This window comes from Pinus tabuliformis, chromosome Q (genome assembly GCF_031772625.1).
Source record: "Pinus tabuliformis cultivar Carrire ecotype Pingquan chromosome Q, CPIR1, whole genome shotgun sequence".
In the NCBI taxonomy this organism is placed as follows: domain Eukaryota; kingdom Viridiplantae; phylum Streptophyta; class Pinopsida; order Pinales; family Pinaceae; genus Pinus; species Pinus tabuliformis.
The window spans coordinates 938,068,720-938,088,279 of NC_142296.1; the positions used below are offsets into that span (position 1 = coordinate 938,068,720).

General features: G+C 40.6%; 1 protein-coding gene across 1 annotated transcript in view; it reads left to right on the plus strand.

Moving 5' to 3' along the window:
- LOC149222539 (P-loop containing nucleoside triphosphate hydrolases superfamily protein) overlaps window positions 1–19,560 on the plus strand; it is a 292,868-nt gene that overhangs the window by 74,339 nt on the left and 198,969 nt on the right. The window contains 3 exon segments of the mRNA XM_089385506.1: window positions 2,009–2,052; window positions 2,055–2,146; window positions 2,433–2,867. Coding sequence (XP_089241632.1) covers window positions 2,009–2,052; window positions 2,055–2,146; window positions 2,433–2,867 — 571 coding nt within the window.

Genomic DNA, 19,560 nt, shown 5'->3' on the forward strand with positions numbered 1-19,560 from the left:
TTGTAGAGCGATCCTTCAGCGCCTGAGTTTCACCATTAATCCTTTAACTATATGTATAGACTTGGGAAATATTTAAAAGATCACTAATTGACATAATTAAAATATTTTCCTTAGGTGAAACTTAGGAAAAAATTACATGGGCTTGGAGATTATTAAATCCTTTGTTCCTACACTCAATGACACCTCTCAAGACTAGAATGCCTGTCCCAGCTACAATACTTAACAAATTCCAAATAAAAATGGCAGTCTACATGTAGCAGCAAAGTGTAATCAGACACTGTCCTCTTTTTTATTGATGAAAGTTCACTGCAATTTTAAGTAACAAAGAAAGTCCTTTGCTATTTAACTGTAGTCTGTGCTCTAGATGATTTGCTATTATCAACTGTCAAGAATCTTTGCAGACTTCTTCCTAGTTACCAGAAACATGATGGGGAGGTGGGGCTTGTGTTTTGGTCAAAAAAAGGTATGAAATGAGATGGGAAAGGAAATGCTATTTTCGATGTCTGTTTCTTGTTTCTGAACATTGGAAACAGTTTTCAAGAAGTAACGACAAATGGTGATTGTTTCAGAAACAATCCCTGTTTCTTGAACAGTTACTTTCATTTACCTCTGTTTAGCAACTAAAAACATTTGGAGTTTGCACTGAGCATGGCCTAGATCCAGGCAGATCTACCTGCCCAAGAGGGGGCATTGTATTGTTCAGTTACTCCACTGCACTCACAAGATGATATCTGCAACTTTCGAGTTCAACAACCCCTCATCCAAAGTCAGCAACAAAATCTGGGGCTTCAGGTCTCTGCAAACCCCAATCCTTATATATGACGCTGGATATATTACAAATATATATTTTAGGATCTTAGATATTTTAAAAGAGAAGAGGAGACTAACCTTTGTATCGTTCCATGCCTGTAACAATATTTGATTTCCTTAAGCAGCTGATACATCACGCTCTGCAGTGCAAACACACAGATATATATACTCAGCATACATTAGAACAGAATAAGGTGGAAAAACGGTCAAAATCCCTGTGTATAAATTCATTACATTGTACTATATTCAAAGCAATGCACAGATAAATTTATATTAAGATGATCTTGAAGATCATGAGAGGTATTAGCTTGTTGCGGGATGAATATTTGCTGATGGAATTGAAAAGATCACAGTCCATAAATTCAAACACCATGAAGACTACCACCTTTCATGTTCTTTCTCCCTGCTCTCCACACCCAACAATCTGCAGATTGAAAGCGCATGCACAAAGCAATTATTTCTTCAGTAATTCAGGTTAAGAGATTCTGAAAGTTCCTAAAAATCTGGCATTGCTGTGATCTTGTGTGTTTTCATATATTCAAGTGTTCCTGAAGGTATTGGGTTTATGGTGTGGCTAGATTTGTCTTATACGGTTGGATTACATGTACCCTGCTCCTGTCCAGTGCTCTGCTTTCCTGCCTTTATAATCATTATTATCTTCAAGCTGGTGCTCACTCCTCACTCCTCTTTGATGCATTGACCCATTGTGGTGCCATGAAGAAATTAATGTTTAGGTTTAGCATTAGCTTTATCTAAACGCATGCATTTTGTATGTAGATTATTAGATATTTGATATTTTCTAGAAGGGTGTTTGAATGGGGTGTAGCAAAGCTTTGCTATGTAGTAGTAGTGGCAAGGAGGATGGGTGTATGGATTGTGTCTCTGTTATTTTTTTATACAATGCAACCACTTCTTGTATTTGAAACCACAAGACTCTGTTTTTTGTTCCATTGCCCATTTCTTGTTTCTGGTAACATAGGACTTATGGTTTTCTCTTACACTGTTCTTTACTTTGGGCCTATACTATCCCATATAGAAGTTCACTATCCAGCAATATTTAGTATTATTCAAATTTGATTAGAATGAACACCATGCAGTTTGAAAGATGCTTTTAATCTTTTTAGTTTTACGTCTTCTCTCCTCTTTTTCAGCATACTACATGAATGACTAACTGACTGTTTAACCTTTGAAAATGCAGTCGCGCTTTTGAACAAGCAAGATGCAAGGAAGATAGCATTTTCTTTAAAGAGGAAAAGTTGATGTAGAAATGATCAAGCAATCGAGGTTTTACGAACCTCTGATTGACAAGAATTCTGTCCCTAAGAATAACAATCTGGTATGAATGGGTCACTTTGTTTGCTTCCATGCCTGCAACAACCTTTACAGACTTGTGAATATTTTAAGCATGACTTGATGCAAGTTGAGCATTTCTGGTTGGCAAGGGAAATTAGCTGGACAGTATTATCATACACTCTATATATTTTGATTCCTTAGTATTTCATTGTTATAAATTATATAATTTGATAATAATATTGCTTATCCATGTATGTTTCTATTATCCAATTTATCTTTATCTGCAGTGTCATTTTCCCCTTATAGATCTCAATCTGGTCATGACACAGGGTTCCAACATGCCACAAAGAAGCCTTTTGCAGCAACCAAAAAGAATGGACAGTCACCAATCTGAAAATTCTTCAAAAATCCCCAAGCATTTGACGCAGGCCAAACTAACATTGTTGTATGGCATTGAGCATTCAAAGTCAGCTGACACATCCCTCGGGAGACAGGCAAATTCTCCCCAAAGCAGTTCCTTTCATGAGCTAGCCCAAAAGAGGACAATGCTTTCAAACTGCGCGAAGAGCCAGAGAAACATGAATTCCACTTCACCTGTAGTAATAGATGACGAAGATAGTGCATATGAAAATAACATAAGAAAAAAGCGACGGCATTTAGAGGGGCCTAACTGTATGGCTGAAAATAGTTGGCTACCATCTAACAATGAAGGAACCCATGATGATATATCAGCTACTGGATTTGTTACAGCGAGATTAAAATTGGTATTTTTCACAACTTATTTGTAATTCTGTCATATGGTTTTACTGATATTTCTAATGTTTTTTGGAACTTATTGTTGACTAACAAAAGTGGCATGGGTGCATGGAACTTGTCTTCAGATTACATTAATGTGTTACATTTTTCACCTAGATTTAGTTGGGTCTTGTTTTCTTTATTGTGCGCAATCTTCTGGACCAACTTTTCCTAAGCCAACACATTCCCTGTAGTTCCCTTTCTTCATTGTGTTCCTATTCTTCCTAACTATTCTCTTATACATTGTACAAGTTTTCCTCCACAGGTTAAACCCTTATACTTCTTTTTTACTTTTTCCTTCATTGTTTTCAGTCTAGATTTGTTACTTTTTTAAGAGGCACTATAGGCATTTCTTATTTTGGTATTTGTACCTGCTAGTGATCAAACTAGCAGGGTTGCCAAGGTCCCTGCAACTTGCTAAGATTGACACACATAGAACAGGGGCCCACTGCTACCTTGGCCCAAGTCCCCGTTCTTGAAGCCCAACTTCCTATTAAAAGGCTATGGGAGGATTTCATTAAGATGAATTGACCTGATCAGATAATGATTAGTGCCTTCTATGGGGTCTTGAGCAAAGTAGAGGAGTTAAATATTTGCTGTTATGCTGATTTAAGGTATAAAATATGCAGTAAATGAATGTAAACTAGCAAGATAGATCATTCAATAATTAAGATATCTAGTATGTAAATACTAAATAGTTCAATGTGTAGATTTAATATACTAACCAATGAGATAGAAGTTTTTAGTTTGGATCTTTGGTTAGAAGCTAAGTCTCCTGGTTTGAGTTCAATGACGTTAAAGTTCAACAAAAATTGGATAGTGAAAATTTAGACAATAAATTTTGACATTAAATTCAACACACTACAATTTATAAAAAATTATAATTCTATTTAATTGTGATTTGGAGAATTTTTATAAAAAGGTTTTGGTAAATTTCTAAAGCCACTTGGTTTTCAAATTATTCAGAAAACATAGACCCATTAAAAATCAACTTCACCTTAAAAAACTCTTAACAATTTGAGTTTGTTACTAACTCCATTTAAAAAATCCACTTCATCTATAAAATACTCTCTTCAAAATTTGAGGTGTCACTCACTGTATTTATTTTATTGGTTTTAGCAAAACCTAAGGGACAAAGTAAAAACATATAAATTTGAGTTTGTCACTCCATTTGTTTTTATTGTTTTTGCCTGAGGGTCAAGCAATGAGGATAAAAAGAAAACATGGAAGAAAAGTAAGGAGTAAGAAGTGTGGTCGATAATAAAAACATGTTGATCTGGAGTGGTTGTGGGGTGCCTAGTGTGATCTAACCAAAGTTGCATCTTGCGATCTAACCATCAATTCACACTTGGAGACAGGAATCTAGACTAAGCAGGGACTCTGTAGATTGGAGGGTGGTAAGTGCATTAGCGTCAAATAGAGCCTACGAGGGGGAAACTGGGAGCAACTAGTGCTTTATTTTTTATTTTATTTGATTTTTTCTTTCTGCCAAATTCTAATGTTGAATTTCAGGGAACCCATGATTTTTTGGCTAATCTTATTCGTTTAAGGTTCAAGGTGGATGATCCAATTTGAGTTTGACTTGAAAATTTTCAAACTGAGATTTGAATTTGTTCGAAATGATTTTAACTATGAAAAAATGTACCACTTAGATCAGAAGGGTTAATTTGTTGAATTACCTGTGGTCCTATAACTGCAGACTGGAAAATCTGCAAAAAAACACAAACTAACAACAATAGTTCCTTAAAAACAATGTCCCACCAAGTTTCTAAGACGGGGGACAAGGAAACAGGGAGACACACTGAGGTGGACGTGGGAATGGGGATATGCATAGGGGGGACCCCCAAAATTTAGAGAAATTCAGGAAGAGCTGGGAACAGGGGGACATCGTGGGGTGTGTTTATATATGTATATATATAAGTGATTCAAATTCAAATTCAATAATGAAATACATTGATTCATACATCATAAATGATTCAATAGAATATTAAATGGAATTACTCAAACTCAAAAATAGTAAAAATTGATGAGTCAAAGATTCGGTCCGAGGTCATTAATGAGTCGAGACTTATAATTTAAAACTAAAAAATGAACAATAGAAAATGAACCAATGTTACTAGAACTGGACCGATCATCGAATCGGTTGACCCCAAAACCAAGAGTTGGAAAAAAACTGAACCAAAAAATCGATCAACCAAAAAATACATAAATATTCAAATTTTGAAAAAATACTTAAATATTCATGTGCATCCATATGTATCCAACCATTATACTTAATAATGCAAAGTTTCTTGTATATATAGCAAGGGTGCATATAATCGAAATATCATTGAGTGCAATCCATCTTTAAACCAAAATACATCAACAAAGAGGCTCTAGATAGCCTTTATAGTCCAAAAAACTTAAGCTAGAAAAATTACCAACATATCATCAAAATCATTGCCTATATTGGGATCCCTGAAGATATGTGAAGTGTTCACTCAAAACATCGGACACCTCAATGAAATCACATAGTGTTCTGCAAACTTGCATCATCATTTTGCTAACTGTGAAAATCTACATACTAAGATAGAAAAAGCTTTAACATGTCAATCAAGATTTTGTTTGGGTGTGGGTACAGTTTTACTAGGGTCATGACATAAGAGTTCAACAATCAAGGCCACCAACATCGAGGTACATAGAGGGCTCGTTGCTTTTGGTTAAGTGCAAGTTCCATACCCTCATACATCATACAATCCAATGGAAATGTTGCAGTCTCCCAATCCTGAAATCCTGAAAAGTGGTAAGTATGTTGGATTGTGAGTGGGATCTAAGTTTCTACTTTCTCCATGTGAAATCCAATGAGGTTGGAACCACTCTCAGACATATTGAAACAATTAATGGTACTGTTGAAAATTTAAGTCATTTTCATCCTTTTATAGTAAGAATTTAACATTACCCACTCATAAATTATTCTTTCAGGCAAAATTTAGGGGGATGTCCACAAGCACTCTTTTTGGGGAAACACATCCCCACATTGGGGAAATGTTTCCCCAGATGTTTCCTCCAATTTCCCCAAAAGAGAGACGTGGGGAAACATTTCCCGAGGTGCCCCCCCTTCCTGGTGTTGATTTTCTGGTAGAGACACTGATCTTCTAATTGTGAAAATTTCTGAATCTAATAAACCAAAAATCCTACTGCAGTAAACTGATTGGCATTACCTACTTGTGTTCTTCATTTAACAAGTTATTTTAAGAAATATTCGGAAAATATTAATGCAAATACACTGCAGCCCACACCAATATACAGGTCAAGTACTGAAAAATAAATGAGACAAACACACAAAGGACACACTTACTTTTGGACAAAACGTCCCCGGAAAAACCCAACGCGGGAAAACCGGTGCAGCAACTTTGAATGTTTTCTATTATTAAGTAGCAATTCTGAATACAAATTATGGTTGCCCTCCCGACAAACCAGTGACAAAGAAATACAATGGTGGAAAACTTGAGTGAATTTTACCTCACTTCACCTGACAAATTCCGACTGATCCAGCAGCAAAACTGGCTGGCCCTGGCTACAACTGCGCTGCCCCTTCGCAGTAATTGCGTGGTCCTGCGTGGAGCTCTCCGAGGCTCTGCGTCAGCGCTTCTGCCCACTGCGTCAACTTTCCTGACTAATTTGGCTTTTTGCATGGAAGGCAACTTTCTCCCTTTGCATTGGCCCTTCTAGCTCTATGTCAAGGCTGCGTGGGCCCAGACTAGACCAGCGTCAACTCCCCTGGCTACTGCGTTGCCTACACAGGCTTCTCTCTGCCTCTATTTTTGTATTTCTGAACTATCCCTGCCCCTCAGCGGCAAGATCTTCCCAATCGATTTTCCTCCTGAGAACTTCTCACCTCAGAAAATCGATTTCCTCAATCTCTCTGTGTATTCTCCAACTGACCCCAAGCCTCCATTTATACTTTTCTTATTGAGAAATCAACGACCAAGATTAAGTCTCTAATCAACGGCTAAGATTAAATTAGACTTGATCCTTGTCTCTTAGAAGCTTCTCCCCATATTTTCATTAATACCCATTAATATTTTAATATTCCTAAGTTTAAACTTAGGAACCCTATTAAAAATATTAATTATTTTAATAAAATACAATCCGGGTGGAATTTCACCAAATGATTCTTGGGTCTTGGAGATCTCATGTGTTGTAGCCCTCCACAAAATTTCGGAGCTAGAGCACATCCGATGCTACCCCAAAATCAACACTAATATGATAATTACTTTCCAATAATTGTTTGATCAAGTTAACTTATGTCACATGTATCGTTAAACAATTATACATAAAAAATCTCAACAATAATACAATGATAATAGTAGGATCATAAAGAGACAACCAAGCAACAAAGATACGACAAATTTAGCCTGCGAAAACCCAACCTTGGAAAAAATGGAACAAACTTTTTCTTCTATGGAGAAATTGTTCTTAAGCAATAATTACAATTCCAAGAATATTCCAGAAATCTGTGCCAAAAACCTAGTCCAATATACTAGTCAAACTTGGTCAAATGCCATCTAGTCAATGCTGGTCAAACCCTCCAAAAATCAGAGAAATTAATGTTGGTCAACACTATTCAACTATTCTAAAATTCGGCGTGAGGTCAACTCAGACCTGGGGTCAAAGAATTTGTGGTTAACTATGGTCAAATAAGGTTGATTGTGGCCTTTTGCAGTCAAATTCCCCTCTTCTTTTGTAGTCAAAGTCTCCTCTTCTTCTGCAGTCAATGTCAATGTTTCCCTACGATCAATCTTGGTCAAATTATCGGTCAAGCATAACCAGATCTTTGGTCAAATAGAGCAAGTTAAAATTCAGTCAAATGGCAACTCTAGCAACTTGGTCGAACTTTAGATTATCCTTTCTTGACTTTGCACATGTGTATCAAAGAATATAAGAGATGTGATGTGATGCTAATTGGTTCAAATGTGGAGATTGACTCGTGTATTTATATTGGTCAAATGAGTGGGTTTTGACCAAGGATCACACCCTTTCATGGTGGGGCTGACTTGATGATTTGGAGCCTACGTGGACCCCCAAAATTACAATTTTAATTTTTACTTTCCATAGTTTCTTTGGTTGATTTGGTAGGTCTATTTGGCATGCGGGAATACTTGCTGATGCTACACAAAAATCAACACTCCCTCTTAGCAAGTGAGGTTTTCTCCTTGGTTGCAACAAATTTTTCCTTGCTGCAATTTCTCTTTCATAAGAAAAGTTCATGAGCTTATCATGTTGATGCATGTCTATAAAATAAGTCCATCTTGGAGTGGGCAATGTAGTTCCTCATATATTCAGGGTTGGCCAAAGTACTTTATGTCTCCTTAGGCAAATTGTATCAATATCTTCTAGTCATGACCTAGCCTAGGCATCTAAATTTTTCTAGTTTTATTTGGAGAGAATTTGCCTTTGGACCATTCACCTTTTTGGTCAAAATCCTTTATGACCTAGCCAAGTCCTTTTGGCTTAAAAGGTGAACTACATCTATCTCCTTTGGTGTACACAACCAAGTCCTTTTGGCTTCTAAGGTGAAGATTTGTCCAATCCTATAATTTCCCTAGGACATTCACCTCTGTTGAGAAATAAATATGGAAACTAATTAGGGTGATTTCTCTTAACTTGATAGTTACTTGTGATGTTCTTTTACTTCTTTGATTAGATTCTTCTTCTGCTTGTTATTATTATGTTGTTTATCATCAAACAACTACCAAGAACATGAAGATCATCAAAGACAAATCGACACAAGATGTAGGCTACAAGCTAGGGCCAAAACCTCTTCTAGAGAAGAAAAAACCCACAAGAATCTCTTCTCTTCTTATAGATGTTGATTTTTAATGTACCTTGGACAAGTGGTTTCCCTTGGGTTAGTCTCTACCTAGGGAAAAGTGTCTAAAATAATTCTTTTCCTGAGTGTGACTTTATCAAGTGAAAGTGACTTTATAAGTGGTAAAGTCAATGTTAAATTATAAAGTGAAAAGTGACTTTAGACATAAAGTACAATGTGGGTACTTTATTTAATGGGTGAGTTAAAAAATAGAAAGTGAGAATTAAATGCACATTTATTCTCAACCCTTGATCTAAATGAATTTGAGCCATTAGATCTTAGTGTTGCCCAAAAGTCATCTAGGGAAACAAAAGGGAGAAAAGAAAAGAGACACTGCATTCATTTTTCACGAGCAAATTGGAAAAAGGAGGTTGAGAGCTGGAGAAAAGTTCTGAAGGAGAAATTTTGTTGCAGCAAGCTGAAGGAGTGATTTCTGGGCAATGTTGGGCATTGAAATCAAGGTTTAGAAGACAACAGAAGGTACAGTATGAACAACATTGAATGCTGTGAGTTGCATGTCGTTCGAGAGAAGTTTTTGATTTTTTTTTGAAAAAAATCTGTACAGTCTGTATAGTGGTATGGAGATCCATACAGTCCGTACGGTATAGTCCATACAGTCGTATCTGTATTGTACATATTTTCAGCTTGAAGTGGGCACGATTTTCAAGGAGTTTTGCGCTGAAGATATACGTTGTATTTTGCTGTTTTGTTTTGTCTGCAAATGTATTTTTCATGAAGTTGAAAGATAAATAAATTTGAAGAGCTCTCTAACAAGTTTTCCCCAGAGAAGATTGAAGGGGTTTTGCCTAGGTCTAAGTTGACCAAAAATCTGTATATTTTTATGTGTGTTGCTGGTCTGGTTATGTTCATATTTATTTTCAGCATGTGTTGACAGTCCCATGTGTTTTAATTTGAAAATTTCATTTCCAGAATTCTATATGTTGAATGTATGTTTATGGGAAATGGAATTTAACTGAATGGGTGTGATAAGGTGAAATTGAAACCGGGTTGGGATTGTTGGAAACTTTTTTTAGTCATTAAATTTCAACATGGTATCAGAGCTACGGGCTGAAAATTGCAGTTTGAATAACAGACAACAGATTGAGACAGATTCTGGGATGATTGTGTGCAGTATGAGATACAGAAGACTGACAGTGGTGGGGTGAAGATAATAGATGAGGAGGATGTAGCCTTGATAGCTAGGGGGAAGAACAAAGGGAAGGCCAAGAAAGGGGCCTCATCAAAAGGGGCTAAGGGAAAGGAGAAGAAAAAAAGAAAGATACGGATATGTCCAAAGTCAAATGTTGGGCATGTCAGAAGATGAGACACTATGCTACTACGTGTCCTGAGAGGAAGAGTAAGGGGAAGAAGGGTATTGCAGCTTCAACAGAGGTGGAGGAGTTTGTTTCACAATTTGACCATGACTTTGCATTTATTACTTCTACATCTAGTAGGAGTACATCATCTGATGTGTGGTACATAGACAACAGGGCTTCTTGCTACATGATAGGTGCACGGGAGTTCTTTTCAGAGCTTTTAGAGAGGGCACTTGATATTGAGATTGTACTAGGAGATGACTGCACTGTGAGAGCTATTGGTGTGGGGACTATGACCTTTGAGAGGGAGTCTTTGCTTCCTTTGAAGGTCATGGATGTTTTGTATGTTCCGGGGATGAAGAAGAACTTGATTTCAGTGTCTGCTATGGAGGAGAAGGGGTTTGACATCACCTTCTCAGGAGGGCAGGTATTGATGCATCCTAGGGGAGCTTCCATCACTTCAGCTAAAGTGATTGGAGTCTGCTTTGGGAAACTATACAGGTTCAATTTTCAGTGGGCAAGAGCATTGGTGAGTAGCACATCTGGTAGCACTCACACTAGTACCACCAGCAGTAGAGACTTGTGCGAGTTATGGCACCGGAGGATGACGCATATGCATCATGGAGCTTTGAGAGTACTGAGGGAGATCACTACTGGAGTTCCTGATTTCAGTGTCGAGCATTATGAGGTCTGCAGAGGGTGTACTTTGGGCAAGTACACCAAGTTACCATTCCCAGCAAGCGACAACAGATCTACAGGTATACTAGACTTGATTCATACTAATGTTAGTGGTCGTATGTCTCGTGTCTTTGGGTGGTTATGAGTACTATGTTGTATTCATTGATGACTACTCTAGGAAGACTTGGATATATTTCTTGAAGACCAAGGGTGAGGTCTTCAATCGCTTTAAAGAGTTCAAAGCTCTTGTGGAAAAGCAGACATGTAGGAAGATTCGGGTCTTGAGGTCAGACAATGGTGGTGAGTACACCGATGGTAGGTTTTTTGACTTCTATGCACAGGAGGGCATTGGGAGAGAGTTCACGGTTCCTTAAAACCTCCAGCAGAATGGGGTGTCTGAAAGGAAGAATCGAGCTATTGTTGGGGCTGCTAGAGCGATGATTCATGATCAGGGGTTGCATTTGTTTATGTGGGTTGAGGCCTGCAATACTGCTGTTTATCTTCAGAATAGGAGTCCTCACAGAGTATTGGGGAATATGACTCTGGAGGAGGCTTTCACTGGAGAGAAGCCTCATGTGGCACATCTTCGTATCTTTGGATGTCTCACATATTCTTATATCCTCAAGAAGCAAAGGACAAAGATGGAACCCATGGCAGAGAAGGGTATCTTTATGGATTACAACAAGACTTCGAAGGCCTATCGGATCGTCATTCCTTCTAAACGGAGAGTGGTTATTAGGAGGGATGTGAAGTTTGAGGAGGAGAGGGCCTATCAAAGATCACGGGAGTATGATGAGAGAGTCACAGACTTCTCCTTGGCAGGGAGGTCAGGTATAGGGAGCAGGACCTCAGGGTTCAGGATCGACTGATACAGGAGGTACTTCAGTGTCAGTGACATCTGGGGCACCAGTGGCGAGTTCAACGAGCACTTCTTTAGGGAGTCCACTGGTACAAAATTCACATGGCACTTCCTCTGACACATGCACAGGTGCCAGTACAAGTGCTTCGAGGATAGGTGCTGGTACAAGCACACCAGGGTCAGTTGGCAGACCTTCAGGTTCAGTAGACTGGGGGCAGAGGATGAGGTTCCCTATGGGGAAGCTTCTTTAGGGAAGAGGAGGCCCAAGTGGTTTCAAGACACCTTGAAGTGTTGATTTGGGGTAGCATCGGATGTGCTCTAGCCACGAAAATTGGTGGAGAGGCTAAGACACATGAGATTTCCAATACCTAGAAAGGGTTTGAGCAGATTCTAAACAGTTTGGGAGATATTAAAATAATTAATATTTTTAATGGAGTCCCTAAGTCTAAACTTAGGGAAAATAAAATATTAATGTGAATTAATATAAAATTGTGTTGGACCATACTTAGGGAAAATAAAATATTAATGTGAATTAATATAAAATTGTGTTAGAATGGTCCAAAAGTCATGGATCAAGCCAGATCTAATCTTAGCCTTTATTAGGGACTTAATCTCAGCCATTGATTTGTCAACGAGAAAAGTATAAGAGAAGGCTTGAGGGTCACTTGGAGAACACACTAAGAGATCAAGATTTCGACTTTCTGGGACTGGGTTTGCTGAGAAAGTTGAGAGAGTGATAAGGAGTTGCAGTTGAGGGGCAGTAAATACAGAAGCAGAGAGGCAGAGATAGTGTCAGGAGGATCAACACAGCAGCCGGGAAAGCTGACGCAGAGGGTAGAAGCCGAAACTGTCGGGAACAGTCAGAACTGCCTGAACAGCTGGGAAAGCTGATGTAGAGGGCAGAAGTTGGAATCGCTGGGAACAGCCGGAACAACTGGGAAACTGACATAGAGGGCAGAAGCCGGAACTTCCGGGAACAACCGGAACTGCCGGAAACTACCGAAACCGCCGGGGACGCTGACGCAGAGGGCAAAAGCCGGAATTGCCGGGAACAACTAGTACTGCCGAGAACTGTCGGGAAAGCTGACGCAGAGGGGAGAAGTCGGAACTGCCTAGATTTTTCTCTGTTGGGTGAGCCGGATTTGGCACCCAGATTGTATTTTGAAACTACTTAATAAATCAAATCCTCCAATCGCTGAACTGGTTTTCCCGCATTGGGTTTTTCTGGGGACATTAGTCCAAAAATAACGGTGTCATTTGTGTGCTTGTTTCTGTTTCTTTCAGTTGATGATCTGTAAAGTGTTGAGCATGTACTTGTGTTTATTTTCAATATTTACATGGTAAATAACTTGTTAATTAATCAGAACAAGTAGGAAGGAATAAATCAGAAGTACATGTAGGGTTTCTAACTATTAGACGTAGAAACTTCAACATGGTATCAGAGGGTGGTTGTAGATCACAGGAGAACTGAGGACATCAATAGAGCAGAGCAACAACAGCAGAAAATAGCTGTCCTGAGTGACAGAAGCTGTTCCTAGCAGCAAAGCAGCAAGGGAGGGGTGACACAGTGCTGATGTCATCAAGTTCGAGCCAAGAAGAGGCTGCGCAGAGGCTGTGGGAGGCAAAGACAAGCTCACGCAAAGGCCAAGGGGTTGACGTAGTTGGCTGAGGAAGCTAGTTTGCTAGTTCCGGGATTGCGCAGAGCCTAGGAGCTCTCACCTTCAGGTCGCTGGGGTCTAGGAGGCTGTGGGTAAGTTGCAGAGTGGAGCTAGTGGGGTATTGTAGTTAGAACAATACCTAACAGGGCAAGGCCAATTAGGAGGGAGTTGCTACTGAGGGTTTCTAGCCGAGAAATCCAGATCAGTGGTGCAGCTGCACAGACGATCAGAGTAGGGGGCATCTCGACATCGACAGAAGGGTTTCCAAGAGGGAAATCGAGGCTCAGAGGGAGTCACATTGAGAACTTCCAGGGGGGAAGTAGAAGAGCTACATAATGGAACTACACGGAGTAAGAGACCAGGACAAACTAGACGGAGCCTCAAACTTCGCAGTATGGAAGGCCAAAATCTTATCCGTACTTGACAAAAATTGTGTCAAGCACTTCGCCTTGAAGACGATAGCGGTCCTAGTTGACCCAGCTGACAATGACGAGGGCCAAGAGTATCATTCTTGACGGGGTCAAGGATCATATAGTACCACAAATTGCTGAGAAGAATTCGACACAGGAGATGTGGGAGGCCCTAACCAAGTTGTATCAGCATAATTCCGTACAGAGGAAGATGCTCCTAGAAAATCAACTGCGGTCATACTAGATGTAGAAGGGAGAACATATCGACACCTTCCTTGGTCGATTGAAGGAGATCCGAGATTAGCTGACTTCCATAGGGGCCACACCAGATCCAGAGTTGATGGTGAGAGCAACCTTGAATGCAGTTTCAGAAGACTGGGAGGTGTTTGTCTAGAGCATACTGGGCAGGGCGACCCTTCCGGATTGGCAGGAAATGTGGGCGGCTCTTCGCCAAGAAGAGATTGGTAGGGTGACCAAGACAGGAAGCAACAGCAAAGGGATCAGAATCAAGAAGGAGGAGGAGGTGGATGTTGCCCTAGCATCTGAGGGTAAGCAAGAAAAGTAGAAGAAGAAGGACCTCTCCAAGGTCAAATGCTTCCACTGTGGGGAGCTGGGTCATTATGCAACCCAGTGTTCGAGGAAGAAGAGCAAGGGAGAGGCTTTTGAGACCAAGGTAGCGCCAGCAAGGCCAGAGAAGGAAGTGGAGACAGACGATGACTGTGCTATGAGTGCACACATGCCACTTGAGCGAAAGTGGGCAGACATTGAGCTGTAGTCAGGCGGACTACAAGAGGTGAGGGGCAGGATCCTCGAGGTACCCAACCTCTTGGATTATCCCTGGCTATGGGAGCCCCGAAGAGGAGTAGCAGTACTGGTTATGTCAGTAGAGACGGATGCGGATGGAGCGACAGAGGGAGCTACAGTGCAGGATTGTGAGGACAACGCGAGGCTAGCAGGCTGAAACAGTGCAAGAGGCACCAGAGTGTTGCACCAGTGCAGGATGGCACCGAGAGGTGTGCAACGATGCGAGATGCATGGAGTTGTTGCAACAACGCAGAGGTCAGAGAGGGAGCACTAGTTAGTGACAGAGGGAGCTTCAGCATCAGGAGTGTTTCTAGCCTAACGGGGATGTCAGAGTTGGGAGATCAGTTACTTACTTCTCAGTAATTGAGTTGCAGTGCAGCAGTTAGTAGTGGTAGTGCTATGGGAAGCACGATGCAGCATAATGAGAAGGGTTGCAGTGTAGATGCAGCAGTGGCAGTGGCAGGGCCATGGGCAGCAGCACGGACGCAGAGGGAGTTATAGTATGGATGCAATAGTGGCAGTGGCAGGGCCATGGGTAGCAGTATAGGATGCAGCAGTGCGGATGATGGGCAACAGGCCTAGCATCAGCACAGGGATCGATGTCGGATGATCAGGGTGATACTCAGTGAGGAGTATTACTAGAGCACAGTCCTCGCTAACAGGGAGTGTTGATTTGGGGTAGCATCGGATGTGCCCTAGCCACGAAAATTGGTGGAGAGGCTAAGGCACATGAGATCTCCAATACCTAGAATGGGTTTGGGCAAATTCTAGACAGTTTGGGAGATATTAAAATAATTAATATTTTTAATGGAGTCCCTAAGTCTAAACTTAGGGAAAATAAAATATTAATGCGAATTAATATAAAACTGTGTTAGAATGGCCCAAAAGTCATGGATCAAGCCAAATCTAATCTTAGCCGTTTATTAGGGACTTAATCTTGGCCGTTGATTTGTCAATGAGAAAAGTATAAGAGGAGGCTTGAGGTTCACTTGGAGAACACACCAAGAGATCAAGATTTCGGCTTTTTGGGGCTGGGTTTGCTGAGAAAGTTGAGAGGTGATCAGGAGTTGCAACAGATGGGCAGTGGATATAGAAGCAGAGAGGCATAGATAGTGCCGAGAGGATCAGTGCAGCAGCTGGGAAAGCTGATGCAGAGGGCAGAAGCCGGAACTGTCGGGAATAGTCAGAGGAGGCTTGAGGTTCACTTGGAGAACACACCAAGAGATCAAGATTTCGACTTTTTGGGGCTGGGTTTGCTGAGAAAGTTGAGAGGTGATCAGGAGTTGCAACGGATGGGCAGTGAATATAGAAGTAGAGAGGCATAGATAGTGCCGAGAGGATCAGTGCAGCAGCTGGGAAAGCTGATGCAGAGGGCAGAAGCCGGAACTGTCGGGAATAGTCAGAACTGCCGTAATAGCCGGGAAAGCTGACGTAGAGGGCAAAAGCCGAAACTGCCGGGAACAGCCAGAACTGCCGGAAAAGCTGACGCAGAGGGGAGAAGCCGGAACTACTAGAATAGACGGGAAAGCTGACACAGGGCAGAAGCCGGAACTGCGGGAACAGCTGGGAAAGTTGATGCAGAGGGCAGAAGCTGGAACTGTCGAGATTTTTCTCTATTGGGTGGGCCCGATTTGGCACGCAGATTGTATTCTGAAACTGCTTAATAAATCGAACCCTCATATAGCTGCATTGTTTTTCCTGCATTGGGTTTTTCCAGGAATCTTAGTCCAAAAATAACGGTGTCATTTGTGTGCTTGTTTCTGTTTCCTTCAGTTGATGATCTGTAATGTGTTGAGCATGTAGTTGTGTTCATTTTCAATATTTACATGGTAAATAATTTGTTAATTAATCAGAACAAGTAGGAAGGAATAAATTAGAAAGTACATGGAAGGTTTCTAACTGTTAGACTTAGAAACTTCAACATGAAGGAAGCAGAGTCCGTTGGTCCTCTAAAGAGGGTGAACAGGGAGAGTGTGCGACCTGAGAGGTTTTGCAGTTATGTAGCCAAGGCTACCAACATTGTTGACTCTGAGCTTACTAGCTATGAGGAGGCTGCAACCAGGAGGTATGGAGAGAGGCTATGGTGGAGGAGTATGCCTCTATCATTAAGAAAAATGTCTGGGAAGTGGTGCCTAGGCTTGAGGGCAAGTCAGTTGTGACTTCCAGGTGGCTCTACAAGATCAAGCATGCTGCGGATGGCAGCATTGAGAAGTTCAAGGCGAGGTTTGTGGCTAGAGGGTTCTCACAGATAAAGGGAGTTGACTATGATGAGACCTTCACTCGCATAGCTTACACTTCTATCTGGTCCCTTATTTTTATTGCTGCAGAAATGGGTTGGTAGATCCATCAGATGGATGTGAAGACCGCATTTCTAATCATAGTTATAGAGGAGGAGGTGTATGTTGAGCAACCACAGGGCTTTGAGGTACTTGGGCAGGAGACCCATGTATGCTGGTTGAGGCGAGCACTCTATATACTTAAGCAAGCTCTGAGAGCTTGGTGTTCGAGGATTGATACTTGCAGTAGATGGGTTTCACGAAGAGTGATGCAGATCCGAACCTATACTACATTGTTGTAGGGGATGATTCGCTCATTCTTGTATTGTATGGTGGTGACTTGTTCATTACTGGGGCAGAGAGATTGATTAGTGGTTGCAAGGAGGATCTTGCTATGGAGTTCGAGATGATGGACATTGTGTTGATGCATTACTTTTTGGGGCTTGAGGTGTGGCAGGAGGAGGGGCATATCTTTCTGGGGCAGGGGCAATATCCAGTGGATGTGTTGAGCAAATTTCACATGGCAGATTGTAGACCCATTTCTACACCTATAATCACCAACTAGAAGAAGCTTCATGCTTCAGATTCTAGTTTGGTGGATCCCACATTGTATAGGCAGCTTATTGGGTCCTTGATGTATCTGGTCAACACTAGGTCAGATATATGCTTTGCAGTGAACAGACTTAGCCAATTCATGGTTGAGCCTAGGAAGGTGCATTGGGTAGCTACAAAGCACATTCTTCGATACGTGTAGGGTACTGTTGATTATGGTTTGGACTATAGGTGGGGAGATGGAGTGAGGTTGGCTGGTTACACAGATTCAGATTGGGCAGGCTGTGCTTTTGACAGGAAAAGTACTTCAGAGTGTTGCTTCAGATTGGGTTTGGCAGTTGTGTCGTGGTTCAATCGAAAGCAAAAGTCAGTTGCTTTGAGCTCTTCTGTGGCTGAGTATATGGCTGCTAGCCAGGCTAGTTGTGAGGCCATTTGGGTTCACAAGTTGTTGGATGGCCTATTTGATCAGGAGTTGAGATCGACGGTTATTCACTGTGATAATGAGAGTTGCATTAAACTCACGAAGAATCTAGTGTTTCATGACAGGTCAAAACACATTGACATCAGATATCATTTCATCAAGGACTATGTTCAGAAGGGGGTAGTGAAGTTGGAGTATATATCAACAGATGAGCAAGTGGCCGATGTTCTCACGAAGTCCTTGCCAAGAGGCAAGCATGTCCATTTCAGAGACAAAATGGGTGTGGTGAGAAACACTTTCCTCGGTAAGAGGGAGTGTTGGTTTTTAATGTACCTTGGACAAGTGGTTTCCCATGGGTTAGTCTCTACCAAGGGAAAAATGTCCACAATAATTCTTTTCCTAAGTGTGACTTTATAAATGGTAAAATCAATGTTAAATTATAGAGTGAAAAGTGATTTCAGACATAAAGTACAATGTGGGTACTTTATTTAATGGGTGAGTTGAAAAAATAAAAAGTGAGAATTAAATGCACATTTATTCTCATCCCTTGATCTAAATGAATCTGAGCCATTAGATCTTAGGGTTGCCCAAAAGTCATTTAGGGAAACAAAAGGGGGAAAAGAAAAGAGAGACTGCATTCATTCTTCATGAGCAGATTGGAGAAAGGAGGTTGAGAGCTGGAAAAAAGTTCTAAAGGAGAAATTTGTTGCAACAAGTTGAAGGAGTGATTTCTAGTCAAAGATGGGCATGGAAATCAAGGTTTAGAAGACAACAGAAGGTACAATATGAACAACATTGAATGTTGTGAGCTGCACGTCGTTCGAGAGAAGTTTTTGATTTTTTTGAAAAAATCCGTACAGTATGTACAACGGTATGGAAATCCATATAGTCAGTACGGTACAATCCATATGGTCGTATTCGTACTGTACATATTTTCAGCTTCAAGTGGGCACGAAAATCGAGGCAAAGTGGGCATAATTTTCAAGGAGCTTTGGGCTGAAGAGATAAGTTGTATTTTGCTGTTTTGTTTTGTCTGCAAATGTATTTTTCCTGAACGTGAAAGATAAATAAATTGGAGAGCTCTCTAACAAGTTTTCCCCAGAGAAGATTGAAGGGGTTTTGCCTGGGTCGAAGGTGACGAAGAATCTGTGTGTATTTTTATGTGTTGCTGGTCTGGTTATGTCCATATGTGTTGACAGTCCCATGTGTTTAATCTGAAAATTTCATTTCTAGAATTCTATATGTTGAATGTATGTTTATGGGAAAGGGCACTTAACTGAATGGGAGTGATAAGGTGAAATTAAAACCGGGTTAGGATTGTTGGAAACTTTTTTTAGTCATCAAATTTCAACAATAGACACAATTCAAAGAAAATTCCAAGACCCAAGATCTTTGACCAAGACACCCTCCAAGAACCAAGTCAACCTTCCAACAAAGTCCTTGCAATAAGTCTAATCCTTCCAAAGTCAACGGTGGTCAACATATTTCAAATCAGCCCTAGTTCATCTCCTGGTCCTGCAATTTTAGAGTTTCGGACCTACAACTTCTTTAGAACTTCTTGACTTCCTGCAGCATAATAATAACCCTAATTTCCTTGCACATGTGAACTAAAATGGCCAAAAATTCTTCTTCTTTTCTAGGGTTTGCTTCTTGTTTCCTTGCCTTGTTTCTTGAGTTTCGCTCTTCCTTTTTGTTTCATATCAAACTTCTTGAGTGTGTCTCAAATGATGCGAATTTCTATTATATATATGCTTTTTATGAGGTTGAATTAGCCTTCTCTGGGCCGACTTGGTCTTGGAGGCTTACTTTGACACTTTAGACACAATAATTTTTTTTC